Consider the following 18,726-nt stretch of genomic DNA (forward strand, 5'->3'; position numbering starts at 1 on the left):
CATGTAATTCATAGATTAAACCTCCAGAAGGGAATACAGGATTTTTTGGTTTACTTCTAATGCAATCTCTCACTTTCTTTCTTCCTCACAGACATCATCTAAGCCATCATCTAAGTGCACAAGTTCTGGTAGATTTGTTTTTCAGTTGTGATGCCTTTCTTCTTTCTAAGACCACAGAAAGGAATCCTTCTTGAGTGTTCGGTATAGTTCTACCAAACTGAGTGTATTCAGAGTGTACAATAACCCTCTCAAGAGATTCAATGAGCTCATTACTTTCAGAAGCATCCATTTAAACACCTCTGAGGATTTTCTCAGTGGAATGTAATGACCGCATCAGGATGCCAAGTCAACCTATCTTACGTCATCCTGAGATCCTTACCAGCACCTACATTTCATTGCACCACACTGTTTTGTATTTTTTAATCTGTACTTCAGTATATCTGTTATATGCAAGAGAATCAAGCTTTCCTGTCTGTGTAGATGTTGTGCACTCTAGCTGTACAGGTATTTATAATAAAAGTAGTAAACTGACATATCTGCCAAGCCAAAGGAAAGTAAAGCTTGTCAAGAGTTTACTCAAACTACTCAAATCAAACTAGTGGTGGTTACCAAGTTGAAGGCTTTATGGTGAAAAAATGGCTGGCGTGTCTCTTGGTGGCCAGTGTAGCAAACAAATGACATCCATATTTGAAGTTGGGAGGAAGTAATTTTCCTTGCTCTTCAACTGCTGGCAGGGGGAGGGAGGCGAGTGGGGAGGAGGATGGGAAAGCGGACGCACATTACTGGCAGTTTCCATGGTGACGCAGCTGGGAAAGTTGAGCGCTCCTGTCACGTGTGTAGGGCACGAGGCATTGTGCTGGACTGCTGCTCACACACACATACACGCACAGACACACACACACATATATACCAGACTAGGCAAGAGAGCAGAGAGGGAGAAAGAGAGGAGCCTGTTTCCTCTCTTTTCAAGAGGGGTCTTTTTCTCTCGCTCTTTTTCTCGTTCTCCCTGCCACTTCCTGTGGGAACAGAAGACTAGGCCTGGCCCACACACACTCGACAGTTCTATGGCTTCTAGTGATCAGACATTGAAAACCTCAATGATAATTTCCCTTTTCATGTGAAAAATGTTGGGCTACATGTGCTTCAGCCACTAATCTTTTTAATGTACAATTTGTCTAAATATTAATATTTTGGGGGGTCCACAGAGAAACATAACATCTAACTGAAAAGGAATAAACACACATGGATAGTGAAGGGAGTCTGCCTCATAATCTATGGGTTACATGAATGTGTGTGGGGCAACAGTACTTAAGCCAAACCAGTTTTCCTACTTACCAGTGAAGTGCACTAAAATGTTGTTTGGCTTCTGAAACATTGTACCAAATTTTTTGGCACAGATCATCTTCAAACCATAATCACCTTGACAGGTCAAAATAGTGCTGAATTACAGCTGTTTAAACTTGGGCCAAATCTGACCACGCTTCCCACAGGAGAAACTGCTTACTTTTTTTTATACAGTAACTGAACACAGTAATTCCCAGCACTGAGAAAAGCTCACTGGGATAAGACGGGTTCCTCTGAAGTGCAAGGTCATAGGTTCGAATCCAGCCAGAGTCATCAAGCATAACATCATACTTGTTTATCCGTTTAGTGAAGCCAGGTATGCCACAGTAGCTGTCTAACAGTATAATCATATTGGTAATGATAATGTTTCAATCTCAGGGATCTATACTCAAGAAGAGTCAGATTTTTTGTGCTTTGTAGATATGTGTCCTCTAACTTCTAGGGGGGCAATCCCATGTGTGACACATGTTAACTTGTGATACCAGACGAATTGATGCCGCCATTTTGAATGAATTAATAAAATGTTTTTGTCCTACCCCTCCTAAAAAATGTATCAGATATTCACAAAATTTGACACAGATTATCTTCAGACCACAATCACGTTGACATATCAAAATAGGACTGAAATACAGCTGTTTAAACTTGGGCCAAATCTGACAACCGCTTGCCACAGGAGGGGGAGGGGCTGAATTTGATTTTATTCGATGATTCACACCGAATCATCGAATAAAACGTGTTAATATGTGTTAAGTTACTGTGTAACTGAAAATAAGCTAATAGGCTACACTAGGTTTGAATCTAAATAAGTGCATGATCAGACCGTGGATTAAAAGGTGCCGTTTTCAGTTGTCGCGCATGCTCTCTTTCTCAAAAACAAGTGCATGTACCAAGTCTGTTGCCACGGAGACGACCCAAAACAATCATTTATTGTTGTGGAGTTAGTAAGATTAAGCTGATGCGAAAATAATAAAATGGAAAAAGCCAGGTAAAAGAAGAAAGATCTGACATTTCATAAATCTAGGTTCCTGCATCTTTCAGGTAAAATTTGGGTTGTAATTTCCATAAAATATATAGTTATACGCGCTTGCATTCATGTGAAATTCCAATTTCACCTTGCATCAAAACCTTGACTAGGTTCTAGGTTCTAGGTTCGGGTTAAGCACCGATTGTTCAACGTAGGCTATGGCTTGGCCCCTGGTGGGGGATGGGCTGGCTTTGGCCATTACACTGCCAGGCCGAAAATGGGTCAGACTCCGACCCATGCAGCCTTGATAGTATTTATAGATAATATATAAAATAGCGCAGCTCCCCCTATAAATGATCTGGCGCCGCCACTGATGGCAGCCGATAGAACCGAATGGTAAAAAGTTATGAAATTTGGCAAATTCATTAAGCACAGTTCCTTCTTTATTTTCACCAAGGTTCATGTCTCCTATTTGAGCGCTCTAGCGCCAGCAACGGGTCAAAGTTGGACTTGTGTTTACACACTTAACTTTTGAACCGTATGACCGATTTTAAAAAATGAGGTACCATAGGATTTCCTGGGTCAAGACGAGTTCAACACACCATATGACGTCAATTTCCGGTTATATAAATGTTCTGCCATTTTTGTCCAATCTTTCCCAGATTTAGCACACATCATCGTCAGAGCAACCCTCACTGTATTTATCAAATCAAAAGGTTTTTGATTTTCAAAACCGTTTGTCTGGTACAGCCAATCCAAATTGGCAACAAAGCAACCAAACAGGAAGTTTGATCATATCTCAGGAAATCCTTGAGAAATCAACACCAACACTACTTGGTAGGATGACTCGTAACTCTCTTCTGAGGATGTACAATCAATTTGGTGTCATGTGATCACTGGGCGTGGACGCAGGATGCAAAAATTTGTATTGGCTAATAACTTTGTCTCATGATATCTTGGGACATCCCGTGTGTGACTCATAATTTGTGATGATAGCCGAATTGACACGGCTGCCATTTTGAATTAATTGAAAAAAGTTTTTTCTTTACTCCTCCGACACGTTGTCCAATCTTCACCAAATTTGGCAGAGATTATCTTCAGACCATGCCTCACAAACGTTATCACATAGTTTTTTGAATTTCGAAAACGTTCAAAATGTGCCGTTAAGCCAGCAAACAGGAAGTTGGCTCGTATCTCAGCAAATCTTTGATGGATTCACACCAAACTTGCTGCATGCACTCGGAACCCTGTTCTGAGGATTTCTAAAGTGTTTTATGGGTCATTTGACTGCTTGGCCACCTCATTGCTGCTTGCAGCTATATTTGGTGGCCAAGCCGCGAAGCAGCGAAGCCACTTAAGTGTTTCTACCTTTTCTTATTAGGGTTCCTCCGGTAGGAGGGAACCCTATTGTTATTGGTGGTATTATTATGGTAGTCCTATGAATCAGAATCAGAAAGGGATTTATTCACCAAGTTTGCACAGACAAGGAATATGCTTTGGCAGGAAGGTGCATACAATAAACATATAGGAATCTTAAATTTAGATATATGGTCTAACTATACTAATGATACATAAACTAGCAATACAATTAAAATAAAATATACAATAAAATATAAGTTGCCATAAGATAAAATAAAATATAAGTTACCAATTTACAGTATAAAATACAATATAAAATACAAGTCACACAGGGTGATGGGGGTGAGTGGGGCTGTGTTCTTCCTGAAGTCCACAACCATCTCCACTGTCTTGAGAGCATTGCGCTCTAGGTTGTTCTGGCTGCACCAGATTCTTGGCAGAACACTGAATTAACAGACAAAACAAGACAAAACAGAGTACACCTAGCTACCGCGGCTGCCATCGTCAGCGCCATCTTCCAAGAAGCCATGGGAGTCAATGGCAGCCCCTAGACCTCAACTGAAAAAAGTTGTGAAATTTGGCATGTTGAAACTGCATATTAGTAACTACCACACCAAACATGGGTCACTTTAGACAGAAGGTGGCGCTACATGCCACACCCCAATTTGACCATTTTCAAAGTGATGCCATTTGCTTCCCATATGTACCAAAATTCTGAAATTTTGTATATATTCCTTATTGCTCATGCGAAACAAAAAGGTCTCAAGAACCTGTAACGGCCGCCAAATTGGATTTTTCTGTACAATAAAGATTGAGGAAACACGTTTTTTCGCTACTCCTCCTTCAATTCTGGTCAAATCTTCCCAAGAATTGGCACACATCATCCTCAGAGCAACCTTCACTCAATTCACACAGATTTCTGACTTTCAAAACCGTTCATAACAATTGATACATTTATGTATTATTATGCAAAATCTTGAATGAAAACACTAAGGATGTCCCTTTCTTCATGAACTACCAGCATCAAATGATAAATATAGCTGCAAGCAGCGATACGGATTCCTCCGCAAAATGGCAAAATATTATAAACATGTACACTGTAGAAGATCGAGACAAGAGAGCAAAACGACTTAATGTTTGGCCAACAACAATAGGCTGAACGGGGGTTTGTTCCAAGTCAGTGTCTCTATCCTCTCTGCTACACACCAACCGCTGAGATTTTATGATAAGTAAGGTCTGATTGTTAACTTTCCATAAGATAATGAAACTCTTTTTGAGTTGATCTCTTTCCAGACTCTCAGTCAATGCACAACTAACTAAAGTCATGTGGGCAACTGGGCCAGGGTAGCGTTCATAATCAGCTCCTTGCAAGAATAGCCTGTGACGGTTTAGCAGCCGACTCTCTGGTCCCATTAAACTACACAACATACACAATCAGGGTGACCAACAAGATTATATTAACTAACCAACAATAACATCTAACTGAACGAACACAACAACTGAAATCCCTCGCAAGGCTGTTGTAACCAAACTATTTTCCACAAGTCTTTGCGTTTTTGGACATGCCGCACTGCATGCTGGGTACCCAAGGGTGCCGACGCTGATTATCTAGCAGTGCTCCGACTGCGTGATATGAGTATTAGTTTTTTGTCAGCTTTGGGACAAAGGTTAAGAAACGGTTGACATTTCAAAGTTAAATTGCATGAAATTGTGCATGGTATTTCAGAATGATGTCTGCCTGTTTAACTAAACAAGTAATCAAAATTATGACAGGCCAAAAAACTGTGCCTGGATTTGAACCTGTGACCTTATGCTTTGCAGTAGAACGTTTCAACCCATTGAGCTACCCGCAAGGCTGAGAAATTCTGGTCAGTTTCTGTCCCAAAAAAACCCAAGAAGCTGTATATCCTGTAGCATGGCTTGTTCGATTCGGCCAAAGCTTAAACAGCTGTAATTCAATGATCTTTTGACATATCAAGGTGAACTTGCGCATGGTACTTCAGAACAATGTCATCCTGTTTAACTAAAAAGATATTGAAATGTAAGACGGGCTAAATGACTATGGCTAGATTCGATCCTACGACCTTATGCTTTGCAGGTCGCTGTCCTAGCCCAGTGAGCTAATCTCAGTTATGGTTTTTCTTGTGTTCAGTTACTGTATAAAAAAGTAAGCTGTTTCTCCTGTGGTAAGCAAAAGTTGAACCAGCTCTAATTCAATCATATTTTGACATACCAAGCTGAAATTGTGTACGGTACGTCAGAGTGATGTCACCTTAAAGCCTATTAGGTTTGAAAAACCATCATTGAAAATGACATTTGATTTAGTGACACAAACATATTGAGTTAATGTGGAAATGTACATGAATACAGCCCTTTCAGCCATTTTGTACTTGATTCAATTGCCTTAAGTAACATTTTTCAATACGTCAATGATACATATATGTACCAAATACCAAGTCAATTAGACCTTTGGTTCAAGAGAAGAGGAATTTTACATGTTTTCCCAAATTATCACCGTACAGGAAAATCCATCATGGCGGACCTTATGGGTCCTGCGCTTTTTTTGTTCCTCATGAAAAATGAGGCATGCACACCAAGTTTCAGAAGAATTGGAGCAATGGGGTGGAAATGCAACCACTCTGAAAAGTGGACATTTGGGCGTCACCTGTGGCGCCCCCTATGGTCTGATGTGGGCCAGTCTGCGTTTGGGCCGTAGTTGTGGCATGTTGTATCAATATGCCAAATTTCAAAACTTTTTACCAATGTGTTCATGAGATAAATTACAATAATAATAATAATAAATATAGCTGCAAGCAGCGATGCGGGTTCCTCCGCAAAATATTATAAACATGTACACTTTAGAAGATCGAGAGTTGGACGACAAAAGAGCAAAACTACTTCATGTTTGGCCAACAACAAGCTGAATGGGGATTTGAACTCATGAGCATAAGGTTACAAGTCAGTCTCTCTATCCTCTCTGCTACACACCAACTGTTGAGATTGTATGAATAGAAAGGGCAGAGTATTAGCTTTGGTCAGCTTTGGGATAAAGGTTAAGAAACTGACATTTCAAGGTGAAATTGCATGAAATTGTGCATGGTATTTCAGAATGATGTCATCCTATTGAACTAAACAGATAATCAAAATGATGACAGGCCAAAAGATAATGGTAGGATTCCAACCTACTACCTTATACTTTACAGGTCACCATCCCAGCCCATTGAGCTATTCTCAGTGTTGAATATTGTCATGTTCAGTTACTGTATTAAAAAGTAAGCTGTTTCTCCTGTGGTAAGCGTTGTTAGATTCAGCCAAAGTTGAAACTGCTTGTACATTTCCTATGAAAATGGGACAACGTGATGACTGGGTTGCTGCTGTAAAGAATAACTTATAGTTTTTTTAAAAGGTTGTTTGGAGTGCCATAACTTGTCATGGAAGGGAATTTAAAATCATGCCTAGCATCAGTGGGGATGTGTCCTGGCTTAGGTTACTTAAATGAATTTGTGCAACAGACAAGGGATCCACCTGAACACTCAATTTACTTCATTAGAGATAACCATTAGCGTTATCTCTACCATGCATAGACTACAAGTAACTAGCTACTGTGGTGAACCTGGCTTGTTTTGCAGTAGTTTACATAGTCTCGCTAAACAGATGATCGGAGTGTTGTGATGGGCTCAACTAAACACGCATTGCTATGTTTTACAACCGGAGGATTTATCTGAAGACTAGAAACCGTTTTGTCAGAATAAAAAACTATGCCTCTGACTGGTTTTGAACCTACAACCCTTTGCTTACCGCCACAACATCTCAGCCAATTGAGCCATTCCCAGGCATGGAATACACAAAGTTCAATAAATGCATAATTTTAAAAAGCTGTTTCTCCAATGGCGAGCATTGGCAGATTTGGTCCAAGTTCAAACAGCTGTAATTCAGTCATATTTTGACATATCAAGGTGAAACTTTGCATGGTACTTCAGAGGCATGTCACCTTAAAGCTTATTAGGTTTGAACCATCCTTCAAAAATACATTTGATTTAGTGACACAAACATATTGAGGAAATGTGGACATTTACATAAATACACCCATTTCAGCCATTTTGTACTTGATTTAATTGCCTTAAGTAACGTTTTTAAATATGTCAATGATACATATCTGTACCAAATTTCAAGTCAATTTCACCTTTGGTTCAAGAGAAGAGGAATTTTGAAGGTTTTCCCAAATTATCACAGTACAGGAAAATCCATCATGGCGGACCTTATGGGTCCTTGAGGCTTTTTTTTTTTGTTCCTCATGAAAAATGAGGCATGTACACCAAGTTTCAGAAGAATTGGAGCAATGGGGTGGAAATGCCATCACTTTGAAAATTGGACTTTTTGGCGTGGCCTGTGGTGCCCCCTATGGTCCGATGTGGCCCATATTTGGTGTGGGGGTACCCACTTGGATGTAGTATCAATGTGCCAAATAAGAAAATTTATGACCAGGGACTTTTTGAGATATTGGGGCGCAAGGAGAAGAAAAATAATAATAAGAATACCAACAATAACAATAGGTTCCCTCCTACCGGAGGAACCTAATAATACCAACAATTACAATAGGGTCCTCCTGATGGAGGAACCCTAATAAACAATATATTGTAAAAATATATTATTTTTAGGGGTGCTGAGATTAAATCTAGGGGTGCTTGAGCACTCATATACAGGGTCTAAACCATTGCCACTAAATTGTACCCTCTCTAGTTACATTAATAAATGCATTGCAGGTCAATATAAGGTGTGCCCCTAAATGTTCTGCTTGCTCTCCTAAAATGTTCAGTCAGGGGCTACTATGATCCTAGTAAAAAAAGTTAGTCTGGAGCACTGCCTTCACTACTTGGCTTGAGCCAAGGCCCTTGTGGAACTTAATGGTATTGCATTTCAAATTTGGTATCCCATTGATAACTTTACATTTACATTTTAGTCATTTAGCAGATGCTCTTATCCAGAGCGATTTAAAGTAAGTAATTTCCCCCGAGGCAAGTAGGGTGAAGTGCCTTGCCCAAGGACACAACGTCATTTAGCACGGCAGGGGAATCGAACTGGCGACCTTCAGATTACTAACCCGACTCCCTCACCGCTCAACCACCTGACTCCCTTTGTCAAAGATCAACCCTGTTCCGTTTTTTTCTGTTGATGAAACTTTGATATTTGTGTCTCCAATGAAAGCAACAGCAATTATGAGACCAAACTGTCTGAGTCATTGATGACATGTTGAGCTTGTGTTGCAGGTGTTGTCGCGTCATTCGTCACAATGGCTTCCCCCCACACCAGGGTATAGACTGGGGAAACCACCTTTCATGAACACCACTTTAGCCAGCTATGCCATCGAAAATCTAGTAATTCTATGTCGTGGGTGGACAGTAAGTTTAACCTATTAAATTCTGTAACACTTGCCACACTTATCACCAGACCTTGTGTTTTTGTCAACTCTTTGGAGATATTAGCCTTCTAGTAAATCCCAGATGTGCAAGTTCCCCATAATGGGAAAACAATCATAAAATATAGCTGCAAGCAGCAATGGCGGATTCCTCCAAACATTACGAACCATTGAAAAATGTATATTCTTCACAAATTGTGACTCTATACAAAAATCCATGCTGCAGACTTACGGTTAGGGTCCAAAAAGAAAAGGGTGTGATTATAAGGGTTTAACACAGGCTGTCAGTTTGTTTCCCCATGTGGATCAGAATCTGCCAAAGAGCATATAGGCAACATGCTGACAAATTATGATTTTCAGTTATACCAAACAGCAAAGCTGGCTTGGTTGACAAGTTTTAATCAGCCGGTGCAAGACAACCATCTTTATGGACCCGTTCTACGCAAGTTAGGGCCTAAGTACAGCTATATAAATTTTTCTGTTTTGTAAATTTTGTTCTAAGAAAAAGGTTTTTCTTTAGTCAACTGAATTACCAACAGTGGTTAAAGGCAAAAGTTCCATTCCCTAACTTCCTGTGGGAGCTCTGTCTAGTCCTTCATAATACCAAAGGAAGTGGACAAAATGACTACCTAAACATCTGGTTTTATTTGCATTGTCTATGTTTAGAAAAGTAAATCAAAGTAACCCTGTCTTTACTTGTCATACTCTCTCTGAATGGCTGAGCATGATAATACCTTCACACAAAAAACTGAAACTTTTACGAGGAAGATGACATCTTTCTTTCATCAGCCCAAGTCACAAGACCATCCAGGTCTCATGCAATGTTGATAATACACACCTGAACAGTCCCATCTTATGATAACCATCCTATGCTGGGACCACCATGCCACCACACACTATGATCTTTGTTTCTGAGGTAGTCAACAGACTTTTTGCCCCCATGCAATCTCAGACTGGTATTACAATGACTCGTCCTTCTCCAATCTGGTGTCAAGAGATGACAGAGGTTTTCAAATGCAAAAAAAAAGAAACTAAGAAAGATGTCATGCCTTTATAATATTTCAATAGTATAAAGGCAAATATTTTTCATATTTTTGCAATGTTTATATTTTCACAGAATGCTGCTGACAATGCTATAATCTTTAACGTTGGTATTTAGTTTGCCACAATTGAGACCTCATTCATTAGAAAAAACTAGTGACACTCGCTCATGCACCAAATCCTTTGCATTATTGGCAATTTTGAAATCATGAACCACTATTGCTTTTCCTTACCTAGTCAAAACATTGCAACCAACACCCTTTTTTAACACAACAGTGCAAGCCCTTGCAGTGTTACAAGAGGGGATAGAATGACAGTGAAGCTTGGGCTGATTCCCATCCTGCACTGCTCACTGGCCAGCGACTGTCAGGAAGGGCTGGTGGCCTGGCCAGGCTGGCAGACATTGTTTATCAGTGATGTCACCACTTCTCGCGAGTGCCTCAGGGAGAGGAAAATCCTCTGATCAGCGAAAAAGTGACAAAGAACTGGTCGCATGTCCCCCGGACTTATTCAGTCTCAACAGTGACACTTCCTACTAGCCCTAAAGGTAGCCTTTATTACACACAATTATTTATATCTGCAACAGTCAGTCTCAAATCAGTCTCTCTAAATCGCTTATATCAGGGGTATACACAAGCAAGGGGTTTACACAAACATTTCAAAATGAGTTATTTGTACTTCATTTGAAGGCATACAGACGATTTACATCGTTTGTCTCTGACAGGAGAAGTCCATTTAAAGAAAGAGTTTGAAACCCTACTGAGGATTATATGTTTGATCCGTCTCTCTCAACCAAAACTAAATGGAACAAAATTATGCTCCCTCTCATTGGGACCTGCCAGAAAATAACTGTTGAGGTGGGGCTGAAACAAGGGGGGCTTTTGAAAATGAACACTTCATAGTAGGAGAAAGTGACTGAGACAGAGCAATAGGATTGGGCTGGACTCTGCTCCACTGTTCTATCTTCAGCAAACGCAATGGGGTTGAGGTTGCATGCAGAGTGGATGATGATGAGATGACCCTGCTTCTTGGTTTGACTGTCAAGTTTTCTCAAGTCATGGTTGTATCCATCCCTGGTTGTACAAACCTTTTGAAAGAGAACCTTACATCTTAGGTTAATGAGTGAGATTGTGTCTTTAGCCTTCCAAAGGCATGACAGTTGTCTTCAAATGTGGGTCATCATAGATATTGTTTACAATGAGTAGCTTTGAGAGGACTCTTGTAGCTTAGATTCAAAGAAAAGCTTAGTGTGTGATCAGTCAGGAACCAAATTATATGACTAACTGTTTCTTCATGCTATACAGCATCAAGTATACTTGTGACATCTGGGTAGCTGCAGGATTCAGTGATGATACCAGAAAAGGTAGTCATAGAAGGAGAAGGGTGTTGGCTTGGTGATGTTTGGCATCAGTAAAGCTGAATGCAAAAAGGTTTTTGTTGCACAACAAAAATACCAAAATAGCCGGTCTTAATCTTGTTATTACTCGTGAAATAATTGGACATCAATTGACTTTCCAGTGTAAAGGGTGTCTGTCTTTGCCATTTCTTGGAATACACTTTTCAAACAGTTGAGGGTACAAGAATGTGTACTGGAATCTAATCTGCTGGGGGGTGTGCTTTTCCCATTCCCAGCCATCAACTTCTGAAGTTTTAGCAAAACTGGAAAGCCGGCCAAAGCTGTTCAGATTAGCACCAATGTAAAACTTAAAGACATCCAAATGCTTTAGGTTTCCAAGGGATTCCATATTATACTTATTACCACATGCCTTGAATGCAACAGAAAAATTAAAGTAGGCACACTATCAAAACAGAGGTTTTGTGCTTCGGCCCATGGCGTACAAAATGACACAAATACAAACAGCGCATAGCAAGGCAAATAGCATGACACTAGTCCAGATAGTAGTTATACACGCATGCCAAATGAGTCCTACAAATCACTTCCCTCGTGTTGATGTTGTCATTTAAATGTTCTTGCCTCATTCACCACCTGTCTCACACTTTCAATAAAGCCCCTCCTTACAAAAAACAGCTGATTCATTGTTCAGCTGTTCCTCACACTCTGGGCGAAGTATGAAGCTGTGTGATCATGGTGATATATTACCCTATTCAGCACAAAGAAGCAAACACTTAGGCTGAAACATCAGAATCACACAGAGTTGAGGAGAGCTATGTTCTGGGCCATACAGATGAAAACGCATTCCTACATTCCTCTCTCTCTATTCCATAGTGTCACCAATCAAATCACCTCCTGATATTCCTGTACATTTTCCTTTTGCTGTAAATCGATTCACCAGATTTGTTTTTGATTAAGTAATTTCCATTATAATTCACAGGAATGCAAAAAGAACCCCTTTCTACACAATACTTGGGACACAGTGAGGGGCAAACAGGCTTATGTGGTAAGGTCAATAATGGATGACAGACCCAAAATACATCACCAACAGAGAAAAATGTGACGGCTATAGAGCGTACTAGTTTACATAGCAATTCCAGCACATCGTCTGACAACTACACACCAAGAAATAACGTCACACTGAATGTACCATATGATTCAATCATCATTCGAGACTTGTGAGTTGGATGTACAATTTACCTGTCAGTGATAGTTGACTGTGTGCCGCTCATTGGGCTTCCGTTATGGGTTTTTTCCACGGATTTTATCCAACTAGCATTTTACCACAACGACAAACTCCGATTTTGAATCGACTCCGTATTTCCTTTCAGTGTCTGTCTAACCAAAGCGTTCCACATCGACTGAAAATCGTTTAATCCATCAAATGGGAAGAGTAATTTTGGTATTCCACAGTGTACACCCAATTTGTAGATTTAGTATGTTGGTGGAGCCACTGATGTGCGAAAATGTGACACGAGAGCGAATGAATCAGGGTAAAATATAAACATCTTCTTCAAAGACATTACCGGGACATGAAGTAAATACGCCGTGTTAAATTGATATTTCCAAGTATCACTACATTAATCTCTCAAAATCTTCAAGAGGAACATTAAATGCGAACACATTGTAGCTTGGGCTTCGCCTGCCGCTGTCTACATACGTCTTTGTCAGTAGACCACCGGGGAACTATTAGCCGACTGGCTACCTATTGTTAATGTTTCCTTTTTGAACACAGTAGCCTACCAAGTTGTACTTTTAATTACTCTTTTTAAACGAGTCTTCCTTATTAACTGAGAAACAGTCTTAACTTGGTTCCTTGTCTTCTCATAAGTTTTTTCCAAGCTTGCTTGCCCTCGGTGTGGATCCCTTATTTTCCCCTATGAAATGTTTTCATGGCAGCAGCATTCCCGATCGCCCCTTATCCTTGACGGGCTTGGTCCTTCATGTCTGGAAGAATTCTGCCAACTATAAGGAAAGTTTCCGACGGTAGGTTCTACACCTGAAATATTGTTACGCACCACGTTCCAAATCTACAAGTTAGTTCAGATAAGTGATTCACACTTTTGCATAGGCCTCTCGCTCTCACTGTATAGAGCGGATGGAAAAAAGGAAATGCTTTCCCACCCCCACATGAAAAAAAAACACCCAATCCCTTTTTTATGGAGATTTCGATTGATAACTTTCTGAAAGCAACGCTACATTGTTGTACTATGCATTTGGCCATCGTTATAAAAGTCTACGGTATGAATGAATTACACTTGAATACACAGAAAATCGTTTTGTAGCCTATGCGTCGCAAGTGTGGATTTAAATCTGGTATATTTTATGACAGTTCAATTCAATACTCCTAGCAAAAATAAACTACGCTTCTGCCTTCGAAATTAAGAAAGATGGCATGTTTGGACGTTACAACAATTATATTATTTTTCTATGGACTAATGGCAGATTCCAAGTTACAACGAGTCGGCTTCGGCGTGTGTTTACGTAGCCAAAGACTTTAAGATAGCAACCATACAAAAAGTACTGTTAATGACGTATACTGACGTAGATATAACTAGTTCATATATTACACACATTCAACTCTTTTCTGGCTTATATTTACCACCCCATTTGACACTTTCTGAGACATAACAGCAACTTAACTAAAAGTTAATATAAGGAGATGACATGACTTGATCAACAGTCATCATCACAAAGATAAAGTCTTCGAAGCCTATTACAAATACCACTCATAGTGTTTTTCAGACCATCGTTTTAGTCAAAGTACATTTTTGTTTAACACTGGTTCACTTCTACTTGTATTAGTGATTCGTGCACATGTATCGTACTATTTGGCAGTGTCTCATTATAATTATCACCTAAGGAGACAATTATTACAAGAAGAGACATAAAACATAAACCTTATCTTCTAGATGATCTCCAACATGATTTGATAGGGTATTTAATCTGACTTCTTGGTCCACAGAGCATATATCATGCACTTCCTAAACTGATAACTACACATGCTAGTAAAGAGTAACAAGGTTTCCAAATAGAGGCAAGTCTCGCTAACAACATATTTTGGAGTATAGGCTGTAATGCATCCAGAGACAACAATTCTTACACTGGGGATGTAGTCTTTATTCACCATCGTTCCGATGACTGCTAAAAAGGATTGGCACTATTTATACAGCTTCATGATTGCAAAACACCCTAGGTGAATTGTAAGGTTGACAACATGAAAAAGGTTGACAGTGCCATCTAAAGGACAAACTAAATATACCAATATAGATGGCAACAGGCACACAGTGCTTTCTTGTTGCCTACAAAAGGTCTGTACATTTTATGAAGTTCAACAATTAGCAAATGGTATCGAGTACTATGATTCAGTGTACCTATTACAAAGAAACTGACATGTTTACTAATAAGTTTACTAATGTTTACTAATAAGTGTAGCCTACCTTAGCGTTAAATGGATACATTCATTCACTTTACCAAGGATCACCATAGTTTAATGTTTATCCTTTGGCATTTGCTTATTGTTATCTCGTTACTAAACAAAGCTAAATGTAGCCCAACTTTGAGGCAGAGATCATGCACAAAAGGTAAATGAAGAAATAATCACACAAAGGATGTATTCATTACATATGTCCTTGAGGTAGTCTATCTTCCCTCCTTTGAATTCATGAGAAATATAAGTCTCCTTTAGGTGCGGCATTAGCAATAGGGGTTGCAGTCAATCCTCCTCAGAACTAAATCTACAGTATGGCCCAGAGCAGTGGGTTCCTGAAGGTGCTTAAGAATTTAAATGGTGCAAAATTTCCAAAATGAGACTTGTACATTTCATGAGTTCCAATTAATATGATATGTTTAAAGGAGCATCAAAGTTCTATATCTAAACATGTAGACAATGGGAGCCCAATACCATCTCCAGATTCAGTCTTTAATCATTCTTTCCGGTATGTCCATACATATCTTGCCCATTCTGCTCGACCATCTTGTGCCTCTCTTGCCATTTTTTATACTTGGCCCGACTTTTCTTGCCGGCAAATCTGGCTATGTCCACCATGAAGACCCAAGCTAACATGTACATAGCCAGACCCCCCCCTTTCATTATTAGACTGGGTCTGGGGGACGTGAGTTCACAGTAGAGCATCATGGTGCCCACACCAACACGCACAAAGGCAAACAGCAAGATGAAGAGCAAGTCGACCACATCCCCCAGCAGGCTGTCGTAGCGCCCAATCTGTCTGAGGAACCAGCGGGCTTGGAGTAGTGGGTTTGTAATTTCACTGCCGAAGATGACGGCGCATGTTTCAATTCCAGACTCTCCTAGGCCCAGTGCCAGCAGGATACCCAGGATGCTCATTGTGTGGTGAGCCAGCATGATGGGGCCCTCAGAACAGTGGCACATGCACCAGCCCATGTCGAAGAGGAAGTAGCCCAGGCTGAGCACCAGGGCCTTGATCTGGAGAGGTGTGTTCTCCGTGCCTACGGTTGGACATAGACAAAGGTACAGGGGTTCATTGCTAATTTGTGCTAATATCTTTCAAATTATTAAGTCACTAAGTATTTCTGAAACAAAATTACTTCTGTGGACATTTACAAGGTACTGTATGCTATGCAACAAGGTGTCATGATGCATTTCACGATTTCCCCTGGTTGAAAATCCAACTATTTATTATGTTATGGACAAGATTTGGGTCATTCACTTTACCATATACTGTAAAGCATGTGAGAAGAACATGATTGATCAAGTAATTGGGAGATGACATTTGTTAAATAATTTGTGGAAATTCTTACATTGAGGATATTGCTCCAATGTAGAGATAAAGAAACTCAGCACACATCTCGGTGCCACATCTCACCTGGGTGAGTAAGGGGCCAGGGGCCATCTATGAAACCTATGTATGCTGTCATGCCCACAATGAGTATCCCATGAAACAGCGTCACCAGTCTGCAGTTCCACTCCTTTCCTCTTTGGTTGGCCAGACAGCAGAAGACACAGTATAGTGCCAACCAGCCAATCAGACTGCAGATCACCTCAAGAAGAAGCATTGGTGTCTCTGTCTGGGAGAAGGATCAGGTTTAGATAGACTTTGACAGATGCTTCAGTTTGTGATATACAGTGGCTTCAAAAAGTATTCATACCTCTTCACTTTTAGCACATTTATTGTGTTATCTCTCTAATAATGCCAGGAATCTGTGTGTGTGTACAAATTGGAACGGGTTTAGTTTCCCACAATCAGCTCAAGAACCGGGCACTCTGCCAAGTTCATATTCTGCATGTGTCCTCTTTATAATTCAACGGAGTTCCGTGCCGCGATTGAGACTGTTTGTTTAAGCATTTCGACATCAAATAATGAAAAATAATGAAATAGTACTTTGCATCCCAGCCCTTTCACTCTGATTGGTCCTCTGATCTGCAGTGAGGTTCCTAAAAATATATTGAGAACCAGGTACTCTCTGTTCAGTTAATATTTTGCAGGTGTCTTTTTTATAATCCAACAGAGTACCGCAAACTAATACGATTAACAATGGCATTAGCAATGAAATGAAACTAAGCGTAGTAAAGATCTGGATAAGAGCGTCTGCTAAATGACTAAATGTAAAGAAAATCTGGACGTTCTGTTTTGTTATTTAGAAGCAAATTCGGTTTTACAACCGATATTCATTTTTTTTCAAAGGGGCTGGCTAGCTAACAGAACGACAATATAAAGTGGATATACTTTCAGTATAGGTGAGTGAATTGTGTTGCATAAATGAATGTGTTTACTGATGTAAAAACTGCCTAAGTAGAAAAACCTAAGTAGGGATGTGTCGTTCTTGAACGATTTCTTCATTTTGAACGAATCTTTAGTATGACTCGGGAGTATCAAGTAGTCTCCGAGAGTGATTAATTCATTTTCTCGGGACTGTTGGTTGCATAGGCTCAGTGAAGGAAACAAATGATTAGTTCATCTCCCGACTGTTTTCGGGTAAGATTCTTTAGATAATGTTTCATCAGAAAGAAATCTTAGTGCATCTAAAGCCAAGATAAATTTGAAGAGTCTATAGAAGGAAATTGCACATTTGTGTGGCAGATATTTAAAATAAAAATTCCTGCACTAAATACAATACAGAATGACAGCTTGTATGATTTAAAATGGTGATTCATTATCACACTAGCATTTAATTATCACTGCAAACAATTACACTGCACTGAACTGTAAATAAAGTTAAAAAAAAGTTTAAAATAACTAAACCTGTAATTATCACTTGTGACCAAAGACTCGTTCCCCAACGAGACCTATCCATTATTCCAGAAATCTGTTTGACGCCAACATCATCGTTGACACTGTACCCTATCTATAATTCCAGGTGTGTGTGTGCCACCAATTTTATCACGGGAACTATGTGTAACATAGTTGTATAGGTTCAGGTTGAATTCTACAACTACGCCATCTACTGTTAAAATTTGTACCCGCTTCGAGTTGCTGTAGCTGTGCATTATGGGAAATTCCTCACAGCAACGGAGGATTTCCAACGAAGTAACATGTCTGTGAATGTTTGTGGACATTATAGTAGGGGTGGGAATCTTTTGATACCTCACGACACGATTCTTGGGGTCACTAATCGATTTAAAATGGATTCACGATTTTTTACATTTGGGAATCAATGTGAATAGCGAGGAGACTGAATATTTTTTTTTCCCCAGCCCTACAATATAGCATTAAATACTTGAAAAGCACTTAAAAGTTGACCCAGTTTGTTTGGTCAGAAATAATAATTGTCTAAAGTTAATTTGGCAGTGGTTGTATTCAAGGCCGTAGCCATGGGGTCAACATTGAGGGGGACGAAATCTGCTGGGGAGTCTAAGGGTCCCCCTTGAAAACTTTTTACATTTAGTTATGAATATGATTACATTTGTTGATGATAATTTCTGACAGCGTGCGTGGCCTGTCGTAGCGTGGCACATTTATATTTGATTTATATTTTTTAATAAATATATTGGGAGGGATCCTTTGACTAGATTTGAATATTGGGGGTAGGGCTGCACGATTATGGCCAAAATGATAATCACGATTATGTTGATCAATATTGAGATCACGATAAATTATCACGATTATTTGTTGATTTTAACCTAATCAAATTTGATTGTCACAATGCATTGTACCTGCAAAATTGATGTGAATACAACTCAAAAAATACAATCAATAAAAAAACAAAAAACAATCTCTGTCCACACAA

General features: G+C 39.6%; 2 protein-coding genes across 4 annotated transcripts in view; both read right to left on the minus strand.

Moving 5' to 3' along the window:
- arhgef12b (Rho guanine nucleotide exchange factor (GEF) 12b) overlaps positions 1-13,602 on the minus strand; it is a 122,634-nt gene extending 109,032 nt beyond the window's left edge. For all 3 annotated transcript variants that reach the window (XM_084698164.1, XM_084698163.1, XM_084698162.1), the window contains exon 1: positions 12,718-13,602. In XM_084698164.1, the coding sequence (XP_084554290.1) occupies positions 12,718-12,749 (32 nt within the window). In that variant the 5' untranslated portion in view covers positions 12,750-13,602. The remainder of the gene's footprint in view (positions 1-12,717) is intronic.
- A 1,837-nt stretch (positions 13,603-15,439) lies between these two features.
- Positions 15,440-16,606, minus strand: tlcd5b (TLC domain containing 5b). The gene is made up of 2 exons (XM_084698165.1): positions 16,365-16,606; positions 15,440-15,987 (listed from the first exon to the last, which is right to left on the minus strand). The coding sequence occupies exons 1-2, from the start codon at positions 16,552-16,554 to the stop codon at positions 15,440-15,442; spliced, it is 738 nt and encodes a 245-aa protein (XP_084554291.1). The 5' UTR covers positions 16,555-16,606.
- Between the last annotated feature and the right edge of the window lie 2,120 nt (positions 16,607-18,726).

The sequence above is a fragment of the Hypomesus nipponensis genome, chromosome 5 (genome assembly GCF_054491055.1).
Source record: "Hypomesus nipponensis isolate SF chromosome 5, ASM5449105v1, whole genome shotgun sequence".
Classification (NCBI taxonomy): domain Eukaryota; kingdom Metazoa; phylum Chordata; class Actinopteri; order Osmeriformes; family Osmeridae; genus Hypomesus; species Hypomesus nipponensis.

What these genes read in the sequence shown, in the direction of transcription:
- tlcd5b (XM_084698165.1), bottom strand. Translation starts at nt 16,554, where the DNA reads ATGCTTCTTCTTGAGGTGATCTGCAGTCTGATTGGCTGGTTGGCACTA. An exon ending in CTGGCCCCTTACTCACCCAG is followed by an intron (nt 15,988 to 16,364) that starts GTGAGATGTGGC and finishes GTCCAACCGTAG; the next exon opens with GCACGGAGAACACACCTCTC.